At 43.1% G+C, this 25041-nt stretch overlaps 1 protein-coding gene across 1 annotated transcript in view; it reads left to right on the plus strand.

Moving 5' to 3' along the window:
- The window catches only part of LOC140721713 (NACHT, LRR and PYD domains-containing protein 3-like), a 28733-nt gene extending 8947 nt beyond the window's left edge, over positions 1-19786 (plus strand). Inside the window, exons 4-12 of the mRNA XM_073036498.1 lie at positions 592-861; positions 1416-1582; positions 5107-5278; positions 5374-5439; positions 13170-14907; positions 18161-18247; positions 18401-18571; positions 18727-18894; positions 19059-19786. Coding sequence (XP_072892599.1) covers positions 592-861; positions 1416-1582; positions 5107-5278; positions 5374-5439; positions 13170-14907; positions 18161-18247; positions 18401-18571; positions 18727-18894; positions 19059-19161 — 2942 coding nt within the window. The 3' untranslated portion in view covers positions 19162-19786. The remainder of the gene's footprint in view (positions 1-591; positions 862-1415; positions 1583-5106; positions 5279-5373; positions 5440-13169; positions 14908-18160; positions 18248-18400; positions 18572-18726; positions 18895-19058) is intronic.
- Positions 19787-25041: the final 5255 nt, after the last annotated feature.

Below are 25041 nucleotides of genomic sequence, written 5' to 3' on the forward strand. Positions count from 1 at the left end.
GCAGTTACATGACGATCATCATTCAGGGGACGGAACGGGACCCAGGTGACTGGGCACCATCGATCTCAAGGTAATGGACTGATTGTGACCCAGGGGACTCGACAGTGTGCGCCTCAACGCAGTGGTCAGTGTGTGACCGAGAGATAGTTTATGCCACAGCTGGCGGAGAAAGTGTGACCTAGGGAATGGAATAGGGTATAATACAATATCTGATCTATGTGACGCAGTGGAATGGGGAATTTGTGTCACAGGTGATTTTTGCTTGTGGGAGATAATCCCAGTGATATCTCCCGGTATCACCCGACACTGTTCCATTAAGATACCCTGGTCATCAGTGTTCAACTACTGTGTAGCCAGTGATCAGTATTACGGTGTTTATTTTCTGTTCTTTTTCTGGGAGTGGATGCGCCCAACCACCGGCTTATCGGGATGGTCACCCAGCAGGAAATGTGGTTCATATTCACTAGCACAGTCCCACTTCAAATCTCTTCAGACGCAGTCTCGACTCCTTTATAATCACCCATTGTGAATCCTTGTTCTGATCAGCTGTAAATCATTCTGTTATAATCTGCAATTCATCTTTTTTTTCAGGAAAGTTCTTTAAGTGGGTGCCAAATGCACTCAAGAGACTTTTTCCAGGCAGGGTTTCGAGGGAAGGTGATCGGGTTACGGGAAGCAAGGTACCAAGGCAGGCACCAATAGAAAGCGGTCCGGCCGCAGTGAAGGAGGAGCAAAGTCAGCCCAGAGACAGTGACGTCAGAGACACCGATCAGGACCCTGGAACCGGCACAAGTGAGGCGACTGTCTGTCAGCTCGGAAACTCATCAAACATGGAATGGTCAAGTCCCCAAGAAAGAGCGGGTGGGTAAAATATGAGGGTGATTTGTTCGCAGAATCCGGTAGCGAGGAGGGAAAATACAAGGCCTTGTTGTGGGGTTTGGTCAGAGGACAGGAGTGAATTGTGTATTTGTGTTACATGTGTTGTAATCGGGCACTTGTTACCCAGTACAGGAAATGTATTACCTGCTCCGATGACTTCCAGTGTGTGCATTAAAAGGAAATGCAGCTGTATGGGTGAAGAGAGCATTTCCAGAGGAGAGTTAAAGGAAATGTATTTACCTGGGAGAGAGTCTCTGGGAAGAGCGTATCATTGACAGCCCCAGCATTAGCTGTCCATCCTAAATTGAAGTGGGTGGAGCGCTGGGGTGGGGTGAGCTCGTTTTAGATAATGTAATGATGAGAGCACTGTTGGGTAGGTTTTTAAGGCTCCTGCTGGAGCTTGGGACGAAATATGTGTTTGCAGCTGAATGCAGGTGAACTCTGAGACTGGAGACATGATGAGACATAACGGCTTGAGAGCACTGAGACGAGGGATGCTTGAGTTGTTGTCTACCTTCTCCTTTTTATATTCGTAGAGCCAGAGACTACAATCTCTGACCGCCTGGCGCAGGGGGACGAATATCAACTGTACCAACTGACAAAGTTCTACAGGGACAGACTGGAACAAGCGATTGAAGAAAGGGTTGAAAGACTCAGCAGGATGTTGGAAATGGAGGGACATTTCAGAGCACAAGAAAATGAGGTGAGTGTATCTAGTGTATTGTCACAGAACTGCAGCTTTCTTAGGGAATTGTGAACAAAATTAATCTCCTACATATTTTAGGAGCTCAATTTGGTAATGGAGACACTCATATCTGAATTGTCTCCAGGATATCGGGCTACTGCTGTAAAAGATTGTTCAGGTGGGAAGCACTGGGAAATATAGGCTGAACGTCGGCTTTCCTATTTACACCTGCTGTATTTGTGTGATATAAGAGCAGTGACTGCATGTCTGGGCTGTTGAACAGGGATAAAATCTAAAATGAATTTTTCATCTTATCGGAACAGTCGGTCAAACTCATCTGATGAATATCTCAGATTGTAAACTGGGCCAATTGGCAACACTGCAATTACTGAGGGAGCGAAACTTGTTAAACACACCTGCTCTGGTTTCCAAATGAGATCCTAAACAAATGCCTGGCTGAATGTTCTCGTGTTATAGGAAAGTACAGCATAGAAATAAGCTCTTTGGCCCATCTAGTTCACGCTGGACAATTTAAACAGCCTGCTTTCTTCGGACTGTACAAGGACTGTAGCCCTCTGATTCCCTGCCTTTCATGTATCTATCGAAACCTTTCTCAACAATTGTAATCGAACTTGCTTGCCGTACTTGCACTGTAGGCTTTTTCCACATACTTACAAATCCCACAATAAAGAACATACCCTTCATGTTCTCCTTAAGCTTTTCACCTTTCATTTTAAACGATGACTTCTTGTTGTAGTGCCCCCAATCTAAGTGAAGAAAAACTGCAAGTGTTTACCCGATCTCTCCCCTTCATGATTTTGCGTGCCTCTATCAAATCTCCAATCAATCTTCTACGTACCAAGGAATAAAGTCGTAATCTATTCAATCTTTCCTTATAACTCAGATCACGGTGCCACCAAGCAAAGTCCTTGTAAATTGTTTCTGTACTCTTTCAACCATACTTACACCTTTCCTGTCGGTAAGTCATCACAACTGCACACAAAATCCCATACTAGGCGTCACCAACTTCTTACACAACTTCAAGTTGACATCCCAGCTACTGCACACAATATTTTCATTTATGGAGGCTAATGTGCCAAAAACATTCTTATCGATTCTTTATGAGCTGCCACTTTCAATGAATTATGGAGATGTATTCATAATTTCCTTTGTACCATTACACTCTTCGTAGTCCAACCAGTCACTGTGCAAGACCTAGCACAGATGGTTCTCCCGAAGTGCAACACATCGCAATTTTGCCATTAATTTGCATCTGCCCATTTTCAGAACATATCCCGCTGCAAGCAATGATAGAATTCCTCGCAGTCCACTGCACCCACCCACAATCAATGTGTCATCCTCAAAGTCGCTCATTCAGGTAACCACATTATTATCCAGTTCGTTGATACAGATGAGAAACAACAGACCAAGCACCGATCCCTGCGGCACACCACTAGTCAGAGGCCGCCAGTCGGAGATGTAACCATATGCTGCCACTCGCTGGCTTCTAAAATGCCGTGCTAAGGTCCATGAAGACAAGATCCACTGTCTCGTCTTCAGCAGCCTTCCTGATAACTGCCTCGAAATACTGTATGGCGTTGGTTAGACACGAGCTACCACGCAGAAAGATGAAATTTCATGACCGCAGGAATCACGATTCTTTCTTTCCTAAAAGGGCAGAAAACGGAAAAAAGGGGAAATAGAAATCTGCTGACAAGCTGAATATCTAATTACAGAGAGACTGGCGCACACCATTTCAGGTCCCTCTCCATGGACCTCACAAGTAGTGATGGTAAAGTCCTAGATCTGACCTATACAGCCAAAAGTCGCATGAGATAATTATATGTGTTACGCACGCCAGTCACACGGCTCTCAATGAGATTCATTGGCGCTGTCTGTAATATCTCACACTGGCATTATCCAGCGGCCTTTGCTCCGGCAAGAGAAGTAATACGTAAATATAAATAAGACCGAAAGATATATGGGCAGAATTAGGCCAATTGGCCCATCAAGACTGCTACTCCTTTTCATCATGGCTGATCTAATTTTACTCCACCCCAGTCTCCAGCCATCTTTATCATTATTAGCTAGATTATTTACTTATTCCATCTTTACCGACCGAGACGTATCTTACAACCGGTTCTCTCCAGGGTCTTCTGTCTTCCTCTCACGCCGAAGAAAGGACCCAGATCACATTCCAAAGCATCTTTCATCTCTCTCCATAACCATAACTCTGCTTCTACCGAAAGGCCAGTACGTTAGCAGTGAATCCTTTCCCAGGGTGTTACATATTTCTGAAGAAACTTTCTGTTAAGCTCCTTTACATTATTAGTTAGCTTACCTTCATATTTCATATTCCTGTCCTTACAGCTTTGTAGTTGTCTTCTGATGGTTTGTAAAAGCTTCGCAGTTCTCTAGTTTTCCTCTGGTTCTCCTTTGCTTTAGAGTTTGCTTTGGCTTCCACGTCAGCTTATCCTCCGTTTAAATTAATTCTTCATCTTTGGGATAATCTATCCTGTGCTTCTGAGGCGATCTCAGAAACTCCAGCCATTCCACCTCTGGTGCCATCCCTTCTGGTTTCCTCTTCCAATTTAACTTTTGTCAGATCCTCTCTCATGCCTTTGTATTTCCATTCATTCCACTGTAAAACCGATGCATCTATCTCTACCGTCTCCCCCTCAATCTGCACGATGAGATCTATCATATTATGATCAATGACACTTCAGGGTTCCTTTAACTTAAACTCCAAAGTCAAATCTGTCCCAATACACAACTTATTTCTGATACAGGGCTCAACCGCATGCTGCTGTCAAAAGCCACCTCGTAGGCATTCTACAAATTTTCTCTATTGGGATACAGCACCAACCTGATTTTCAAAACTACCTGCATAATGAAATACTTCATAATTATTTTAAAACTGATTTTTTATTTGCATGTCATTTCTATCTCCCATTGTAATTTGTAGCTCACATCTTATCTACTGTTCGGACCACAGTACATAATTTCCATCAGGATCGTTTTACCTTTCCCGTTTCATAACTCTACTCACAGGGTTCTACATCATCCTATTCAATGTCACCTCTTTCTAGGATTTGTTTACCAACGGAGTCCAACTTATCGCTCCGCCTAACTAGCTGTTCTTTTGATACAATATTCATCCTTGGATGTATGCACCCAAATATGATCTTCTTTCAGTGATGCCCGCCGTCCAGATTTTTCTCTCTCGGTCTACCCAACCTTCTGTCCTGGTTCTCACATCTTGTTGATGTATTATTGCACATTGACAGTCGAGGAAATTAATCAAGTTGCATCTACTGCTGGGTGTCATTTAATCCTAATTCATGCACAATATTGATTTAGAATTTCCTTCAGTTTCTGTTTCCCTGTTAATGACAATCCAGAGATTTACTGAGAGGATGCGGCGTCAGCCCAGTAACTGCGGCTGTTCTAAAGCCACCGGGGCAATGACCACATATTTTGCTCCACATTCCCCATGTTTTTTCTGTCTGCCACGCAATAAAGCCATTGTTTCTATATTATAGAATGTCACTGAACTGACAGAGAAGGGAAAGCGGGCGGAGAGTTCTGCACTCTTCCTCAGTTTGGTGATGGGCAAAGGATGCCGAATCCAGAGGGCGATGTGGGACTCCTTTGTGAAAATGAGGACCGAGTTACCGAAGTTGGACAAAATACTAAAGGAAATACAAAAGTTCGGTATGTTAAATTCACGCACTGAGCACAAAGTCTCATTGAAAGAAAGAGTTTTTCTTATGTTAGCATAGTTCTCATTTTTCTTTTGATTTAACCAGGGCTTGATCCGCAGAAATACATGGACATCACCCAAGGGTTACCTGAGTTACCTCCTCAACTGAGAGGTGAGTGATAAATGCACAGTTCAAACCACATCTCAAAAGTTTGACTGTGCCTTGACAGAAATTACAACCGTAGAACCATAGAACACTACAGCACAGTACAGGCCCTTCAGCCCTCCATGTTGTGCCGACCCACATAATCCTGAAAAAAGTACTAAATCCACACTACCCGATAACTCTCCATTTTCTTTCATCCATGTGCTGTCCAAGAGACTATTAAATATCCCTAATATTTTAGACTCCGCCACCATCCCTGGCAAGTCATTCCAGGCACTCACAACCCTTCGTGTAAAAAACTTACCCCTGATGTCTCCCCTAAACTTCCCTCCCTTAATTTTGTTCATATGTCCTCTGCTGTTTGCTATTGGTGCCCTAGGAAACAGTACTGACTATCCACCCTATCTATGCTTGTCATAATCTTGTAGACCTCTACCAAGTCCCCTCTCATTCTTCTACGCTCCAAATAGAAAAGTCCCAGCTCTGCTAACCTTGCGTCATAAGACTTGTTCTCCAAACCAGGCATCATCCTGGTAAATCTCCTCTGCACCCTCTCCATAGCTTCCTAAAACGAGGTGACCAGAATTAAACACAATATTCTAAGATGGTTTCACCAGTGATTTGTAGAGTTGTAACATGACCCCACTACTCTTGAACTCAGTCCCCCTGTTAATGAAGCCTAGCATCGCATAGGTCTTCTTAACTACCCTAGCAACCTGTGCAACGACCTTGAGGGATGTATGGATTTGAACCCCAAGGTCCCTTTGGTCATCCACACTCTTAAGTAACTGACCATTAATCCTGTACTCAGTCTTCTGGTTTGTTCTTCCAAAATGCATCACCTCACACTTGTCCGGATTGAACTCCATCTGGCAATCCATCTGGAACTCCAATTTGGTAATCAAAATTCGGCATAAATTATTTGCGGGTCTCTGCATACAGTTACAATTCGGAGAATCTCTCGTTGGAGCCAAAATGTTGCAATCTATTTTTCCACTAATCCAGTTGTTGGAGTTCGTGAAGCCATTCCTCCTGATCCAACGCACTGGGAATCCCCACACTCCCAAGGCGGCTCTTGGTAGATTGGATCATCCAATGCAGGTGTCTTACCTGACGGTAGACCTTTTAGATTCGAAAACACCATGTCTTCATAATAGCACTCAATTCTGCACCTGATATGCTTGATAATTAGGCATACTGCTGGACTCTTCCATGTTAACACCGACAGAAATTATCTGTTCAGTTTGCCCACATTTTCGTTCGTTCCTGTTACTACATCTCCTTTATCACTTTCCAGGAGACTGATATCCATCGTCTCCTTATTTTACTATTCATATAACTTTTGGTGGTTTCTTTGATATTACTGAACATATCCTTCTATTTCCTGCGCATTTATGTGTACATCTTGGAGCATAGTTAATAGGCCTATCACAGTAGCCTCCAGACAGTATATTCGAGGCACGAGTCTGTGGTTTGAAAAATAACCCCACCCACATTTTCTATGAATTTACCCCTTCTCAACTTATCTAAGTGACCTCTGGTATTAGATATTTCAGTCCTGGGTAAAAACATACTGACTGTCTACTCTAAGTTGGCCGCCATAAACTTTATACTCCTCCATTGTATCTCTCCTCAACGTCCAGAGTAAACAGGATACTTGAATACAGCAGCATCCTGATGAATCAATCCTGCGCCCTCTCCAACCCTTTCAAAGGTCCGATTAAAGGACTGAATGCAAGACTCCAGATGCGGGCTAAGAACTTAAGACCCAGTAGCGGGATCAGCCCAAGCGGCTCATCAAAATTGTTCCGCAAATCTTCTAATACCCACTGTCCTGCCCTCTCCCAGTACATTTTGAAGCCTTCACCAGTTAGGAACTATCAAACTGCATTTTAAATATAACCAAACGACTTGTTCTTCAGAGGCGCTCTATGAGAATAATTTCACACAAATTCACCTCCTCTTCTCTCATAAAAAGGGACAAGGAGGTGGATCTGTGAAATTCTGCGGCTTTCTCCTTTGGCCCCAGACTCATCCAGTATAGGACACACCCTCTGCATACCCACTCTATATGGGCCTTTAAGATTCGATCGGTTTCAATGAGAACCACTTCATTCCAAACCCCACCATTTCCCAACTCCCACCCTACCTTAGTCTGCTAAACTCCAGCAAAAAAACGCTCTTCATACGATAAGACTTTCATTCCCTGGATAATTTTTGTGAACCTCCGCTCCAATAGCAGTACAGCATTCTTTAAAAAATCTGAACTTGATCCCAGTTTTTTAAATAGTTTACACCTCATTCCTTTTACCAAATTGCATGACTGTACACCTTCCTATGCTGTATTTCACCTGCCACTTCCTTGTCCATTCTCTGAATCGGTCTAATTCCTCCTACAGTCTGAACTACAAACTGGACCGCAAGGGCCTGACATTGAAAGGTGGATTCTCTGCTTGACATGAGTTTTGTACAGCTGCAAAACAACTTCCCAACTGAGATCCTGAACTAATGCAGACAAGCACGTGACTTGTCTTCATATCCACTCTATCTGTCTATCCATATCGATACAGGTGCGTGTATGCGTGTGCGCATGCGTACATGCATCAGATCCCACAGTGGATCGCCGTGGAACATCACTGGTCAAGGAACAAGGAATCCTGCCAGAATAAATTAAAATTAACATTAGTATCTGTCTTCCACAGAGAAGACAATAATGAATCCAATAAGCCTATTCTACACAGTTCCCAAGCGTGTTATTTTCTGAATGAGACTCCCAGGCTTGACATTCTCAAACGCACTAACAAAATCGCAATAGACAATACCGACTTTGTCGCCTCATAGAAGAACTCGAACAAGTTACCAAGACCCTGCATTCACCCCGCCTGAAACAGTGCTATTTAATCCAAACGCAGATCAAACATTCGCTTTCCACGTACTCTCATGAGTCTAAAAATAGAAAAGTCTGAAAATATGTACACCAGTCTCAAGAGCAGGTTTTATTCTGCATTCCTTACACTAATGAATAGCCACATATTATTTTATAATGGGCTTTTCAATATAATAAATTTATGTTATATATAAAATTATAATATCATGCATCTCGGCAATAAATAACACTCACTAGATAACTGCAATATACCTACAGATTGAGCAGTAAGGATGCTGAAAGGGTATGAAAGGATTTAAAGAACATCTGACAATAGATGCTATAACTGTAAATTAATCTCAGAGGAGAAGCACAAAAATTCATGTTGTTATATTGACTACGAAAAAAATTGGTTCTATCTCACATTTAAGCTTAATGGAATATGTGTAAGGTAGAGATAATACGTGTGAAATTTCGATCCTATCGGCTGAGGCATTGGCGTACTGTAATCACGTTATCAATTAAGACAGAACAAACACCGGCGTCAAAATACACCAAAATATGTTCCAAGGCGACCAACTAAGCCCACAATAGTTTTGTCTAACTTTAATCCCATTCTCTTTACTGAGCAGGACAAATATAGGGTCTCAAGTTAAAAAATAAATAGATAAGTTACCCCTTGGCAAACGTGCCAGGCATGGCTGATTTGAAATTATACGCTCCTTCTTCAGTAAAGCTGAAAGAATTAATTCCAATAATAGCAGCACCCACAAAATGTTGCAGGAACCCAATAGGCCAGACATCATCTATGGAAGCGAGTAAACAGTTGGCTTTTCGGCCGAGACCCTTCATCAGGACTAGAAAAGAAGTGAGAAAAGTAGGATACGAAGTTGGGAGAACCGGAGGAAGAAGTTGAAGTTGGCAGATGGTAGATGAAAATGGGAAAGGAAGAGCTGATGAAGTGAGAAGCTAGGAACTTGTGTTTGTGGACTGGAAAAGGGAAAACCTAATGGGAGAGGGCAGAAGAAAGGGAATAGGGAGGAGCACCAGAGGGATATGATGGACGGGTCATGAGATACGGTGAGATAGGGAAACAGGACTGGGGAATAGTGAAGGAGAGGAGGGAGGCAATTACCGGAAGTTTGAGAAATAAGTATTCATGCCTTCAGGACGAACGCCAGCCGACGTAAACTAAGGTTTTGCTCTTCCACCATAAGGCATGGCTTCAGCGTAGCAGTAGTGGAGGACGGGAATGGGAAGCGGAACTGAAATGGTTGGCTACAGGGAGATCCCGCTTTTTCTAGTGGACGGACTTAGGTGCTTGGGGAAACGGTGCATAAAAGGCCACACCAGGAGCATTGGATACCCCAAAAGACTCGCGGCAAAGGGGCGCCTCACCTGGAAGATCAAGTTGGGACCCAGAATGTTAATGAGAGAGGAGATGCGGCAGTAGGTGTGTCACTTGTTCCATTGTAAGGTTAATTACCGGGAGTTTAATCAGTGAGGAAGGACGAGTGGAACACGAAGTCGCATAGGGCGCAATCTCTGCAGAAAGTGGAAACTGGGGGCGGGGCCTGGTGTAGGGAAAAAACGTGCTTAGTGGTGGTAACACGTTCGAGACAGCGGATCTTACAGAGAATTATGTAATGGATGTGAAGACTGCTGAGGTGGTAGGTGAGGACAAGAAGACGTCTATCCCTGATGTGGCAGTGTCAGGATGGAGTGAGGCCTGTTGAGCGCGACTTGGTAGAGATGCGGGTTAGGGCCCCGTTAAATGGGAGGAAGGAAAGCCCCTTTCTTTAATGAAGGATCCTCGTGTTCGGCACTGTAAATAGTAGAATTATTTTCCGAAGATACAAACATAAACTTCGGACTAGATAGGTGGAGAATATTAAACATAAGGGAAGGTGCAACTGAGCTGTTAGAACATAATACCGAGCTTCAGGATGCAACAAAACCGATTGGTGAATATGAAAGATGTAAATATTTGGGATATCAACAAGCAGAGATTGTCGTGTGGCAAAGGGAAATCTTGCGACATAATTTACTTCAACGCTGAAGAAAATCTGTCAAAGAGAGTTCAATGGTGAAAATATAACGAATCCAGTAAACACTTCAGCTGTACCCTTATTAACGCATTGTGTTAATAGTGCGGGTCTGTGGTGGCCAGTACTGTCATGTTTGCTGTTGTGTGCTGGGATAGCAGACTGAGGGTAGCAGACATCAACAGAATCAACAAACTCATTCGTAAGGCCAGTGATGTTGTGGGGGTGGAACTGGACTCTCTGACGGTGGTGTCTGAAAAGAGGATTCTGTTTTAGGCACAGGAGTACATTCAGACAGAGACTCATACCACCAAGATGTAACACTGAGCGTCATAGGAAGTCATTGCTTCCTGTGGCCATCAAGCTTTACAACTCCTCCCTCGGAGTGTCAGACACCCTGAGCCAATAGCTGGTCCTGGACTTATTTTTTCCACTTGGCATAATTTAGCTATTATTATTTAATTATTTATGGTTTTATATTGCTATAATTCTACACTATTCTTGGTTGCTGCGACTGTAACGAAACCCAATTTCCCTCGGGATCAATAAAGTATGTCTGTCTATGTAGACAGAATATCCATGTCCAAAATCGATCTGGAACATTTCCGAAGTAAGATAAGAACAGAAGTAACACAATTTAGAAACCACCATGCGCACACGTACTAACGTAGATTAACACGGGCTAGGACAGTATGAGGCAGAAGAGGAACCGACAGAAAAACACAGTTAGATAAAAAAAAAATTGAGAATCAGAATCCGGTTCAATATCATCAGCATATTTTGTGAAGCACTCCATACAAGTGCGTGCAATTCTGTTAAGAAGTACACATCACTGATCGTAAATGAAAGCACACCCATAAAAGTGAATAAATTACCTCTATCGAAGTGAGAGTTAATCAATGAATCTCCATGGAAACATTCCCACAATCTGGATATACGAGTTATCGACAAGGAAGCACTGAAGGCCCATCTCAGAGTTGGAGGCATTTTCTGAGAAACAGAGGGGATCGCTGTTGGCAATACAGAACCAGGTGGTTAACACAAATAAGTTTCATAAGTAATTGATAAAAGACCATCAAGTTCAAAATGATAAATGTCGGAAATTCCAGAAAAAAAAACAGATACAATCCAACAGATTACACTATGCTGCAGCAGTATTTTTAACAACAACAACAACAACAACAACAACAACAACAACAACAACAACAACAACAACAACAACAAATTATAGTGATAATAATAATGACAATAATAACAAAACAGAAACGGAAATCAATGAGTGAGAAACACCATAAATGTGCTGAGTTAAAAGGAGAAATTGAAAGACTATGGAACATGAACAGTGTATACATAGTCCAGATGCCAATAACTTTATCTAGTATCGTCCAAAGTCACGACAACATAGTTTTAAACAATCAGGCATGCATAGCAATAACTATGTATATCTCCAGAAAGCGCCAATAGTAAACATCACTAAAATAGTCCAAAGGTTCTTTGCGATTGATAAGTGAGCCTAATTGGCTATGCCCACACCCCAGATTTTACTAGGGTGAGCCACGAAAATAAAAATTATATTAAGAGCAATGATAACAATAATGACATAAATAATAATAATGTTATTATTATAATCATTATTGTTAATTATAAGCACTTTCCATACACACTTTGTAGTTGAAACTGAATTACAATGGAATAAACTACAAACAAGAAAATAAAAGGAAAAATTTTGTTAGTGTGAAAAATAAACGTTTGGAGCTGGTGTTTAAAAGTGACAGCTGAGTCAGCATCCCTCACACATCAAGTGCAAATGTTTTAGGTGCTCGAGTTGTATTCATGCTTTGAAGTGTTTTCCACAATACTACTTTTAAGTGTTGAATTCTACAGCTCAGGAGCTTAGTTCAAAAAAATGAAAACTGTCCTGTCGATTATTCTTCTGCTTTCTGCCTTATTGTCTGCCTGCACTGCATTGTATTGCCAACTGCAACACTGTTTCCCTGAACTTTTCCGTTTCGTTCTTCCTTGTACAGCCTCAATACACAGCTGTGATGAACTGATCGCTATGGATGACAGACAAAAATCTTTAACATTATATCTTGGTGCATGTGCCAATAATAAACCGATTTAGAGTTTGATAGTTGTCAATATAGATGCCTGTTGCCAGACCGATCAGTAGCAGTTGCCAAGACTTCACCGCAAACATGACGTACATCACTGAGATACTTGTTGACATTCCCATTTCCGCAGATTCTCTTCCATATTTCTTCTCTTCCTCCGTCTCTGCAAGTGAAAACGGCTGATTTTCTGACTTGTAATTCAGATGGATTTTCGATTCAAAACTTCCCTGTGATTCTCTCCACAGATGCTGCCCTAAGAGTATTTCACGCATATTTTGCTCCTGTTTTAATGTAAGAGCGGTGAACACCTGTGACTCCCCACTGTGCAACTTTGCTAAATACAGACTGTCCATACGACATCAACATTAACATCAGCTGTCAACATTGAATACAATGTTTTGCATTTTGTGAGATCTTACTGTAATGGTAAACGTGCTTGGAAGCTCAGTCAGGATTGCAAGAGCAAAATCAGGGGAATGTACACCTTCAGCAGTAATTGGTGCCAGAATATGAGCATTGGGTGTTCTCTGGGACATACAGTACTATCAGTTCCAGTGCCTGTGAACAGAATTCTACTTTCTGTCCTAAGAGCCATGGAAACGTTGAATTACTTCATGTAATCTCAAACAATGAATTATGAAATGCAGTTATAAAGTTCTTTGTTGGTTAGGAAATTTAACATTTTGACGATGTTCTCTATTCCTATTAAAGATGTTCAACAGAAACACAAGGAGACCCTGCGAGAACAAACTGAAACACTGCGAGTGAACACGATCTTGATGACAGAGAAAGTGAAGATTTTCCAGCTGGTTGATCGATACGCTGAGCTCACGGTCATTTCTACCGTTCGAGGTCGGAGACTGGTGGAACATGAGCTGCTGGCAAGAGGCAGAGACCATGAACAATTGAGAGATAAACATCTCCGCGGAGAGCTGGAAAAAATCCGGACTGATCAATTATTCCAGAGCAGCTTTTCCCGGAGTAACTCCAAATCTGGGAGCTCGGCAGCGGTGGCCGGAGTACCAGGGATCGGGAAAACAACAATGGTACAAAAGATTGTTTATGACTGGGCCATGGGGAAAATATACCAACAATTTCAATTTGTTTTCAGTTTCAAATTCCGGGATTTTAACTCCATTAACTGTAGAATAAACCTGAGGAAACTGATTCTGGATCAATATCCTTACTTTGGGAATTTGCTGAGAGAGGTCTGGAAGAACCCACAGGGATTGCTTTTTATATTTGATGGCTTGGATGAATTTAAACACAAAATTGATTTTACCGATAGTCGGGGATGTGCAGAATCTCAGGACTCATGCATAGATCCTAAATTCAAGTGCAAGGTGTCTGACATTGTGTGCAGTTTAATCCAGGGCAAGCTGCTCCCAGGGTGTTCAGTGCTGGTGACAACTCGACCCACTGCGTTACATTTATTGGAAAAAGCAGACATCAGTGTCGCTGCTGAAATCCTGGGATTTGATGGTGAGGAACGGAAGGAATATTTCTTCAGGCATTTTGAAGATCAAACGGTGGCAGCAGCTGTTTTCAAACACGTGAAGGAGAACGAGATCCTGTACACCATGAGCTACAACCCCTCCTACTGCTGGATCCTCGCTCTGGCACTGGGCCCCTTCTTCACACAAAGAGTCAGGGACCCGCAGCGAGTTCCCAAGACAATTACCCAACTGTATTCCTACTATATTTACAACATCCTGAAAAACCACGGCCGTGAGGTTGAGAACCCCCGTGATGTGTTACTCAGGGTTGGTCAGATGGCCTTCAGAGGAGTGTTTGAGAAGAAGATTGTGTTTACAGATGGAGATTTGACCAACTACAATCTGCAGCCTTCCCAGTTCCTGACTGGGTTTCTGATGGAGCTTTTGGAGAGACAAGATTCTGCCCGGAGCGTGGTATACACATTCCCACACCTCACCATCCAAGAGTTTGTAGCTGCACTTGCAAAATTCCTGAATCCACATCCCGGGGATATCCTGAAATTTCTCACTGAAGCCCACAACACGACAGATGGACGATTTGAGGTATTTCTCCGTTTTGTTGCTGGTCTCTCCTCCCCAATGACAGCTCGGTGCCTGCAGGATTTTCTGGGTCCATTTCCTCATGAAACAACCTGCCAGGTGATTGACTGGGTGAAGGAGGAGGTTAAACGCCAGAGTGGAAACACGTGGAGTGAAGCTGGTAAAAGGAGGCTCCTGAACACATTGCACTACCTGTTCGAGTCAAATAATCCTGGACTGGCTCAGACCCCACTGGAATCTTTGGAAACACTTTCACTCCGTGGAGTGACACTGACCCCGGTTGACTGCGCGGTCCTGTCTCATGTCATCGGATTTTGTGATACAATAAAACACCTCGACCTGGTTCGCTGCCACATTCAGTGTGAAGGAATCCAACGGCTGGGACCCTGTCTGCACAAATGCCAGAACTTGGAGTAACTTGATTTATCTCTCATTCCCAACTGGGAAACTGATCTATTGTGTTGTTTGAATGTGAAAGTATTTGTGGTTATATTTACAGATGGGGTTTTGGTCAACTGCGATCTGAAGCCTTCCCAGATCCTCTCCGGGTTCCTGTTGGACAGATTAGGAGAATGGGCAAGAAAGTGGCAAATGGAATACAATATAGGAAAATGTATGGCCGTGCATTTCGGAAGTAGAAATAAATATGCGCACTATTTTCTAAACGGGGAGAACATCCAGGAACCTGAGAGGCAGAGGGACTTGGGAGTTCTAGTGCAAAACACCCTGAAGTGTAACTTGCAGGTTAAGTCGGTGGTCAGAAAGGCAAATGCCATGTTTGCATTAATTTCAAGATGTCTAGAATACAATAACAAAGATGTGATGCTGAGGCTTTAAGGCACTGGCGAGGTCTCACTTTGAGTATAGTGAACAGGTTTCGTCCCCTCATCTGAGAAAAGGAGAAGGTCCAGAAGAGGTTCACAACGATGATTCCAGGAATGAAAGGGTTATACTGAGAACGTTTAATCGCTCTGGGTTTGTACTCTCTGGAACTGAGAAGGATGAGCAGGAATCTCATTGAAACCTTTTGAATGTTGAGAGGCCTAGACGGACTAGATGTTTCTCATGGCTGGAGAGTCTAGAAAAGAGGGCGCCATTTCAGAACAGAGATGCGGCGAAATTTCTGTGGCCGAAGGGTGGTGAATTTGTGCAATTTGTTGCCACAGGCAGCTTTGAAGAGCAGGTTGTTGGGGGTATTTAAGGCAAAGGTTGATAGGTTCTTGATTGGGCATGGCATCAAAGGTTGCGGGGAGAAGGCCGGGAACTGGGGTTGAGGAGGTTATGAGCCAGAGGGCCTAATTCTGCTCCCATGTTCTTATAGTCTTATAGTGTTAAACTGTAGTGAATCCGATTGTGGAGAATTGTCGCAAATAACCAGGACATCGGCCAGTAATTTCCCAAGGACATGAGGGTTCCCTAGTTCCTTGTAAATCGATGTTGGAGACTTCATCAGATCCATTAACAACAGCTATTGGTTTGATTGTAGTAAATCACTGTCTGTTTCTCGCTGTCATTTTCCATTGACAGTATTCTTTCTCATTGTTACTGACACCCAGACCGAGACTGACTGCAGCTGGTGGATCAGAGCCTCACACCTCCTTCCCAGTGAGGGTCAAGAGACCTTCAGCAGAATGACAGCTATAGAGATACCTCTGAGACTGTCCTTCACCTGCCCTATCCCGCGTGTGACTGTGCCCACTGCCATTTATGCAGCCCCCATGTGGGTATGTTTTCTCCTGACAGCGGGACTCAGTTCAGATTAACTCTTCCCACCCGATCGACCTCTTCAACCCCTTGCACCTATGGGGATCTTTTTCCCTATCCCTATTTCCACTGTGAGATCTTTCTTCCCCAAACTTCTTCCACCCTTCGGGATCATTCTTCCCCATCCCGCTTCCCTCAATAGGGCCTCTCTTACACATTCCCTCTTCATCCTTTGGGATCTCTCTCCCCCAGCCCCATTCCTCATGTCGGATCACCACTCTCCATCTCCCTTCCTCATAGAAATATATAAAACCTGCGGCACAATACAGGCCCCTCCGCCCTTCAAAGTTTTGCCGAACACGTCCCCGCCTTAGAAATTGTTAGGCTTACCTATAGCCCTCTATTTTCATATGCTCCACGTAGCTATCCAAAAGCCTCTCAAAAGCCCCTATCGTATCTGCCTCCACCACCGTTGCCGGCGGCCCATTTCACGCACTTGCCACTCCGAGTAAAAAAAAAACTTACACCGATATCTCCTCTCGTGGCAACAATTTCAGCACGGAGGAAAAAACTGACTATTCTCACGATCAATGTCTCTTACCATCTGTATACCTCTATCAGGTCACCTCGCATCCTCCTTCGCTTTAAGGAGAAAAGGCCGAGTTCACTCAAACTATTCTCATACGGCATTCTCCCAATCCAGGCAACAACCTTGTCAATCGCCTCTGCACCCTTTCTATGGTTTCCACGTACTTCCTGTATTGAGGTATCCAGAACTGACCGCAGTAATCCCAGTGGGATCTGACAAGCATCCTATATAAAAGCAACATTACCTCTCGGCTCCTAAATTCAATTCCATGATTGATGAAGGCCAATACACCATACGCCTTCTTTACTGCAGAGTCAACCTGCGCAGCTGCTTTGAGCGTCCTATGGACTCGGACCCCAAGATCTCTCCGATTTTCCACACTACCAAGAGTCTTACCATGAATACTATATTCTGTCATCTTATTTGACCTACCAAAATGAACAACTTCACACTTATCGGGGTTGAACTCCATCTGCCTCTTCTCAGCCCAGTTCTGCATCCTATCAATGTCCCGCTGTAACCTCTGACAGCGCTCCATACTGTCCACAACACCTCCAACCTTTGTGTCATCAGCAAACTTACTAACGCATCCCTCCACTTCCTCCTCTAGGTCATTTATAAAAATCACGAAGAGTAAGGGTCCTAGAACTGATTCCTAAGGCACTCCACTGGTGACTGACCTCCATGCAGAATATGACCCGTCAACAACCAATCTTTTCCTTCTGTGCGCAAGCCAGTTCTGGATCCACAAAGCAATGTCCCCTTGGATCCCATGTCTCCTTACTTTCTAAATAAGCCTTGCATGGAGTACCTTATCAAATGTCTTACTGAAATCCATATACACCATATCTACTGCTCTACCTTCTTCAAAGTGTTCAGTCACATCCTCAAAAAATTCAGTCAGGCTCGTAAGGCACGACCTGCCCTTTACAAAGCCATGCTGACTATTCCTAATCATGTTATACATCTCCAATTGTTCATAAATCCTCAGGTGGGATCGTTTTCCTGTCTCGCTTTTCCTCTGTTCCGCAATCTCCCGTGGTCATTTTCCCATCCACAACTCCTCCACACTTGTCTATCTTTCACCCCTGTCCTTCCGACGCTGTTTCTTCAGGAACTCAATTTCTCACCGTCAGTGAATGAGAGAATTTGGGATGTTTACAAGATCACACCGATAATTTCAATTACCGACAGGAATCTTACCCTGGAGCTGGGCAGTGAGGGACATTGTCAGTGATGGGAATTCCGATCTGTGATTTACTGAAGGATTTAATGTTTCCTGAAATATCCGAGTGAGAGAAACTCCCACAGACCCACGGTTTGAATCATTTGGTTCGTCAATTTTATTCATAAATTTTTCTGTTTGTGTTTAGACTTGGAACGAATGAACTGGGCGATTCAGGAATGAAACTGGTTTCTGCGGCTCTGAGGAACCCGAAATGTAAAATACAGAAACTGTGGTAAGTACCAGACTGTGGGAGATTGTTTATAGTCACGCGCTCTCTGTTACTGAACAATAATGTGATCAGTAATTGTGTCACTGATAAACACTGGGGATTTGTACCGTCTCCTGTCTCTCTGTGTCCTTCACCGTCACTCTCTCTCATCTCCAGGCTGTGGGATGTCGGTCTTACAGATTCTGGTGCCAAGGATTTTGCCTCCGCACTCGGTATAAACCGGTCAGTGACGGTGCTGAACCTGAATGATAATAAACTGGGAGATTCAGGAGTGAAACTGGTGTCTGCGGCTCTGAGGAAACGGGCGTGTAAAATACAGAAACTGTGGTAAGTACCAGACTGTGGGAGATTGTGCTTCCAGTCACTGGGTGTCTGACACTGAACATTAATGTGATCAGTAATTGTGTTACTGATAAACACTGGGGATTTGTTCTGTGTCCTGTCTCTCTGTGTCCTTCACCCTCACGCTCTCTCATCTCCAGGTTGGACAATGCAGGTCTCACAGATTCTGGTGCCGAGGATGTCGCCTCCGCTCTCAGTACAATCCCATCACTGACGGAGCTGTATCTGGCATTAAATTCGCTCACAGACGGTTCTGTACCCGCTCTCCGCCGCCTCATACTGAGCCTCCCGAGTCTGAAGCGATTCCGGTGAGTATTTGTGTTAATATCCAATGTGATAAAATATCACCCGTTTCGGGGGTTTTCTGGTGATAGCTGTCTGTGAGTGTTGTTGAAACATTAACCCCGGTCCCCTGTTACTGACACTGTTGTGTAATCTGTTTAATTCATCTTTATTCTTCCATCTCTTTCAGGCTGTGGAGTAATGATTTCAGTCCTACCGGGGAGAAAGAACTGAGATCTCTGCAGGAACCCAGACCCGAACTGAGAGTGTTCCTGACTGAGAGCGATCAGTGAACATCTGAAAGCGTCAGCATTTCCACCCGCGGGATGGGGACAATTTGACTGATTTCCCGCCCTCCCACTTAACGGCCTCCGTCCCCAGTAATGGCCAGGCGCGAGGTTTAATTCTGACGGACCGGGTAGCGGCCGTGAGCTGTGTAACGTCAGAGGCGATCCCGCAGCCTCTTGTCCAGCAGCGCTGCTTCCGCTGAATGTCCGGGTCCAAGTGTCTCCAGAGGGACCCTGGGGGATTGCACAGACAGGAAGAGCCCAGTGTCGGGACTTGTCTGAGACACTAGATTCCAGCGGTGATTATCCAGGGAGGGAATCCTTCTGCTGACTTTGCAGAGGACGGTGCATACTGCCGGCTAGCCGAGGTCAAATTGATAAATACCTCTGCAGTGACCCTGGATCTGCAACGATCTCGGACACGGCTCTGAAGTGTGATTTAAAAACGATTGGTTTTTCGATTCAGGTGACGGTGAGAACGGGACCGATTACTGAATGTGATAATCGTGGTCAGTTAATTGTGTGTGGCTGTGGGTGAATCGGGAGCAGCTCATTTATTCCAGCACGTGGGTGGTCACATGCTATTTAAATTATATTTGTCATGATGTAACCAATAAACGGCTGCAAGTTCTGTCTGGTTGTCAGAGTTGATTCTTATATGAGGTTAATATGGCCCCCCGCACCCTGTGCACTGCAACTGTGGGTCTAAGATCCTCACACTGACACAGCAGCTTCTCACCACCAGGCAGAGGGATGTCAGTTTCACACAGGCTGGTGCCCACGATCTCGCCCCCCACCCAGGACCAACACCGACACAGCGCTATTCTTGCTCCCCACACATGGGAATTTCCACCAGGTACGGTTTTCTCCTGCCTCGTCCACATGCGCACTTTTTTGACCCAGCAGAACTGAGTTAAAAGAAGACAAAAGAGATTAGAAGTGTGTCGACTAATGTCCCGAGTACGAGAGGAATGCGGGATAGAACACCGGCATTAAACAAGGGGTGACTCTCCCTCTGCACCGCCTTATCGGTGACTCCCGGGGTCAGACACAAGGTGAAGCTCCTTCGAACCTTTCCGTCAAACAATCCCTGGATCAAACACAAAGTGAAACTTTTTACCACACTATCTCATCAAACATTCCTGGGGCAGACAAAGATCGAAGCTCCCTTCATACCTCTCATCTCTACCATTGGGACCCCATTCTTGCCCCCTCGCGTAGTCTTTGCACTGTCCCGCGCGCTCTCCTTGCCCCGCCCCACTCCCCCCACCCGGCGCTCTTCTTAGTATTCGAGCAGAAACCTATTAGAAAAGAGACTCTCATTGCATTCGGCAATTCAGCTTGAAACTAATGCTCAGGGATACGCCCCCCACCCCCACGCACACAGACGGAATGAATCTCTGTAGGAGAAGTCACAGCGACGGGGAGAGAATTAGAGAGCGAAGCTACTGCACAGACGACGTGGGAGGAATGGCGGGATCGGAATGTCGTAGGAGAGAGGGTGGGCACGGAGAATGTGAGGGTCGCAGGTGACCCAAAACGAGGGAGAGAGTGAGGAGAGGGGCAGGGGTGAAAAGGGGCGCTCAGGTAGAAATGAAAACCATAGCTACTAACTATCACTTTTAATTTCTAGGATCGACAAGTGGCCCAAAATGAAATCAAAGATGGGGATACTGTTGCAATATAGGCCCGCATCCCTTCCAGTCCTCCACCACTCTTCCCCATTCGTTTATAAAATCCGCACTGAAAACAACACCACATCCTTACCATTCGCCCCCGTTGTCCGAAATACAATTGGGACAGGACCCGTTCCCAATTAATTCCGCCGTCTGCTGGGTAGTGACGCTTGGTAGAAGTGGGCACAGGAGAGGGTGTATATATATCTTTATGTATAGTTTATCTATACAGACACACACATAATGCATATAAAAATTATTCACCACCCTTGGAATTTTTCATGTTTTATTAATTTACAACAATGATTCACAGTGGATTTTTGGGCACTGTTCAACAGAAAAGACCCTTTAGTATCAAATTGGAAAATATGTACACATTTATCTAGGCTTATTACAATTAATAAACGCAAAATAGTAGGTTGCATAATTATTAATTTCCCTAAACACACTGGGAAAACTGCGAAAAGAAAGTTCGAGTCATTTTACGGTCTGTAGATTTCAGGGAGGAGATATGTTGGGAATTATGAACAATCTAACATTGCTTCCAACTTATTTCTGGAACCCGTGCATGCTAGGGGAAAGGATACGGTACTCGGCAGTAAAAGCAAGGGCGTGTTTGGGAACGAAGCTTGTAAACTCATCATTAATATAAATCGCCCACCATCAAGCCTGGAACTCTTCTCAGCGATGGTGATTGTCGTATTCACGTCACCTATTTTCTGGCACTCTCTCCATACAGCGAAGCTCTGCTCACTCGGCCTTTGTCCATTTAAGCGCATGCATTTGTTTCCTTCTCGACTTCCCGGTTGTCACCCACCCACAGGGAACTCGCTTGCCTCACACCTTTTAAATTCTACGTCTACTCTTGGCCAGGTTGCTTCACACTATATCAAAGTATCGGATTAAAAGTTGCAATTATCCCTTTAAATATTTTGACTGACCCGCTGAACAATTTATGTATTTTGCACATTAGTGTAAAGGGCAGACAATATAGGTATTTCAAAACTTCTGTATCTCCAAATGACCGCAGCATTATTCTAAATGCTACTGTGGCGATTGTTCCAGAGCGGAGTATGGTAGGAACCTTACCCCGTCTGACCTCCAACTGACACCGCTGGGTTTTCTATTAAATCCCGCTTCATTTCATGGATAATAGGACGTAGAAATAAACCCTGGTGCACCTAAACGCACGGAACAACCCTTATTTGAATTGTCCAAACGCCCGATGGTTCGGAGTTCAACTACCGTCCTGCCCTCAGTCTCGCTTTCAGCGTTCCACTAAAACTTGCAGCAATTTCTTTTTTTTTTTAAAAAGGCGCGATATCTTTAAATCGGAATGCAATACATGTTACGCTATTGATGCGGAATAACACCAAGTATCCCGTAAAGATACCGAGCACTGGAATATGGGAGTTTACTTTGACAACAGGTTTCTATGGATAAATCAAACTGCCTGTCATGAATTCACAAAATGAATCCATCTCCCGGATCCTGCACTGTTTCGGACTGCAGCTGATAAGTTGGACCGACAGAAGCTGTGGCCGCTGGTGTAGGCTGCTAGAAGAGTTGGGAAGCGTGCTGATAGCGGGGTCAAGGGATATGGGGAGAAGGCAGGAACGGGGTACTGATTGTGTATGATCAGCCATGATCACAGTGAATGGCGGTGCTGGCTAGAAGGGCCGAATGGCCTACTCCTGCACCTACTGTCTATTGTCTATTGTCTTTGCTGGGATTCGAGCTTTCATTGATGGGAAAAAAAGATACGAGCAGAACGGCAACATGTTGGTGTGGCAACTGGTCTAATACCTCTACTAATATTCGTGTCTGGCCTTTGTTTATGTAGGACTGGGGTAGATTTTTTTAACTTTTATTATTAAGAGATTAAGAATTATTTTTCTGTATACATATAGTCTCTCATAAGGCTGTCTTTTCACTTCTTTTCTTTTAATGCCTGGGGTCTTAGACACATGTTAAACGAAAGGCTTTATTCTTGTTTTTAAAGCAGCATAAACATGTGGATTTCTTTTTAATCCAAGAGTCACACTCTGTGACTGAAGACATTAAACTATGGAAATCCCAGTGGGGGAACAATGTTTGGTTTTCACATGGTTCTGAACATTCTTCAGGTGTTCTTAGTCTCATGTTTAACTTTAAAGGAGATGTTTTGCACTCTGAGGCGGATACGAATGAACATTTTTGGTTCATATTGTTTAATATTGTTGTAAAATGTTTCTTATTGCTAATATTTATGGTTATAATATTAGAAATGATAATGATAGATGACTTGAGATTTTGGAAAAACGTTTTCATTATTGACTCACTAAATTTCCTGATCTATTTATTGTTATGTGAGGAGGCTTTAATATGTTATTAGATGAAAATATTGATCGATGTCCAACAAGGCAACACTCTACTTATAATAACGTTACTAGCTTTATTCAGAAAATTAATATCACAGATATTTGGAGAGAGCACTTTCCTGGAGTTAGAAATTATACTTGGACTAATAAATCTATTATATGCATGTCTAGGCTAGATTACTGGTTACTATCCAATACCTTAAGAAATAATAATGTTACTTTTATTTTTTTCCCTCACCTTTAACATATCATAAAGCTTTCCATATACAAATTGCAGTACCTTCAGATGAATCCAGTTTTAAATATTATTGGAAATTAAATAATTCCAGTTTGGGGCATGATGTTGTCTCTTTTCACATTGAAAAGCTGGCAACCTACTTTTTGCATAAAGCGATGGGAGAGAATAATTTCTCTACAAATTGGGAACGTTTAAAATTTGAATCTGCCAATTTCTTTTAGAAATACAGTAGTGATGTAGTAAAAACGACTGGAAGAACAATCATTGATACCAAAGATTGCAAATTTATGTGAATTGTATCATAATTACCTTTCAGTGAAAGATAAAGAGGAGCTGGCTTTGATAAAGGATAAGTTAAACCATCTTTATCTTATAAAGGCAGAAGGTGCATATGTGAGATCTAGAAAACAGTGGTTGGAAGAGGATGAAGAGAGTACAGCTTATTTATTTTGTTTAGAAAAGCAGCGTGCCAAATTCAATTCCATTCATCAGCTTAATATTGATGGTGTGATTACAGAGAACTCTAAAAACAGCAAAATATTGTTCTGCTTTTTATAGTAAACTGTATAAGTCAAAACATTGTGAAGCATCTACACTACATTTCATGAATGATATTAATATTGTTAGGAACCTGTCCAATGATCAGAAAAACCTGTGTGATGCTCTTATTACCTTGGGAGAGGTTAAGGCTGGAATTTCAAATTTTGAAAAATAATAAGAACGCCGGGTGTCGACGGCCTGACTGCAGAATTCCGTAAGATGTTTTCTGACACCCGAGCTGCTTTTTTACTAAAATTGTTTTTAGAATGTATTGATAAAGAATTTCTTCCCACTTCTTTAACACAGGGCCTTAATACTTTAATTCCGAAACCATGAAAAGAAAAAATATTTATCGACAATGGCGTCCTATTTGCCTTCTCAATAGTGATTATAAAATTCTGGCCCAAATCTTTGCTAACAGAGTGAAAGGAGTTTTACCATTTATTATTGATGAAACAGTCTGATTTCATGGTCTTCATATTTCTAATAATGTCAGATTAGCTTTAGATCTTATTGATTATTCTCATCCTGTCAAAATGATAGTTTCATACTGCTTTTATATTTCTTCAAAGCTTTTGATAATACTGATCATCAGTTTATCTTCTCTGCTGTTGGTAAATTTGGATTTGTTCCATTATCTTGTAAGGCTGTTAAGGCTTTGTACACAAACGCGAATAGTTCTGTAAAGTTGAAGTTGGGGACTTCACGGAAGTTTGATATGAAAGGGGGGGGGGGCGGTGATACAAGGTTGTCCTATCTCACCTTCTTTATTCCTTTTATGTGCTCGGCTGCTAACCTATTCCATCAAGTCTAGTCCTCTAAAAGGGATTTCCTGTGCAGATTACAATACTCAGATTAGTCAGGTTGCAGATGATACGATTCTTTTCTTAAATGATGTTTCGGAAATCTCATTGGCTTTAAACTGTATTCCAGTTTTTTTTTCCAAAGCCTCGGGCCTCCGTCTGAATATTCACAAATGTGAATTGTTTCCTCTTAAAGGTTGCACTCAATCTATAATTAATAATATTCCAGTAAAAGACAAAATTACATATTTGGGGATAGCTGTTGCTAA

Source organism: Hemitrygon akajei, unplaced genomic scaffold (assembly GCF_048418815.1).
Source record: "Hemitrygon akajei unplaced genomic scaffold, sHemAka1.3 Scf000060, whole genome shotgun sequence".
NCBI lineage: Eukaryota > Metazoa > Chordata > Chondrichthyes > Myliobatiformes > Dasyatidae > Hemitrygon > Hemitrygon akajei.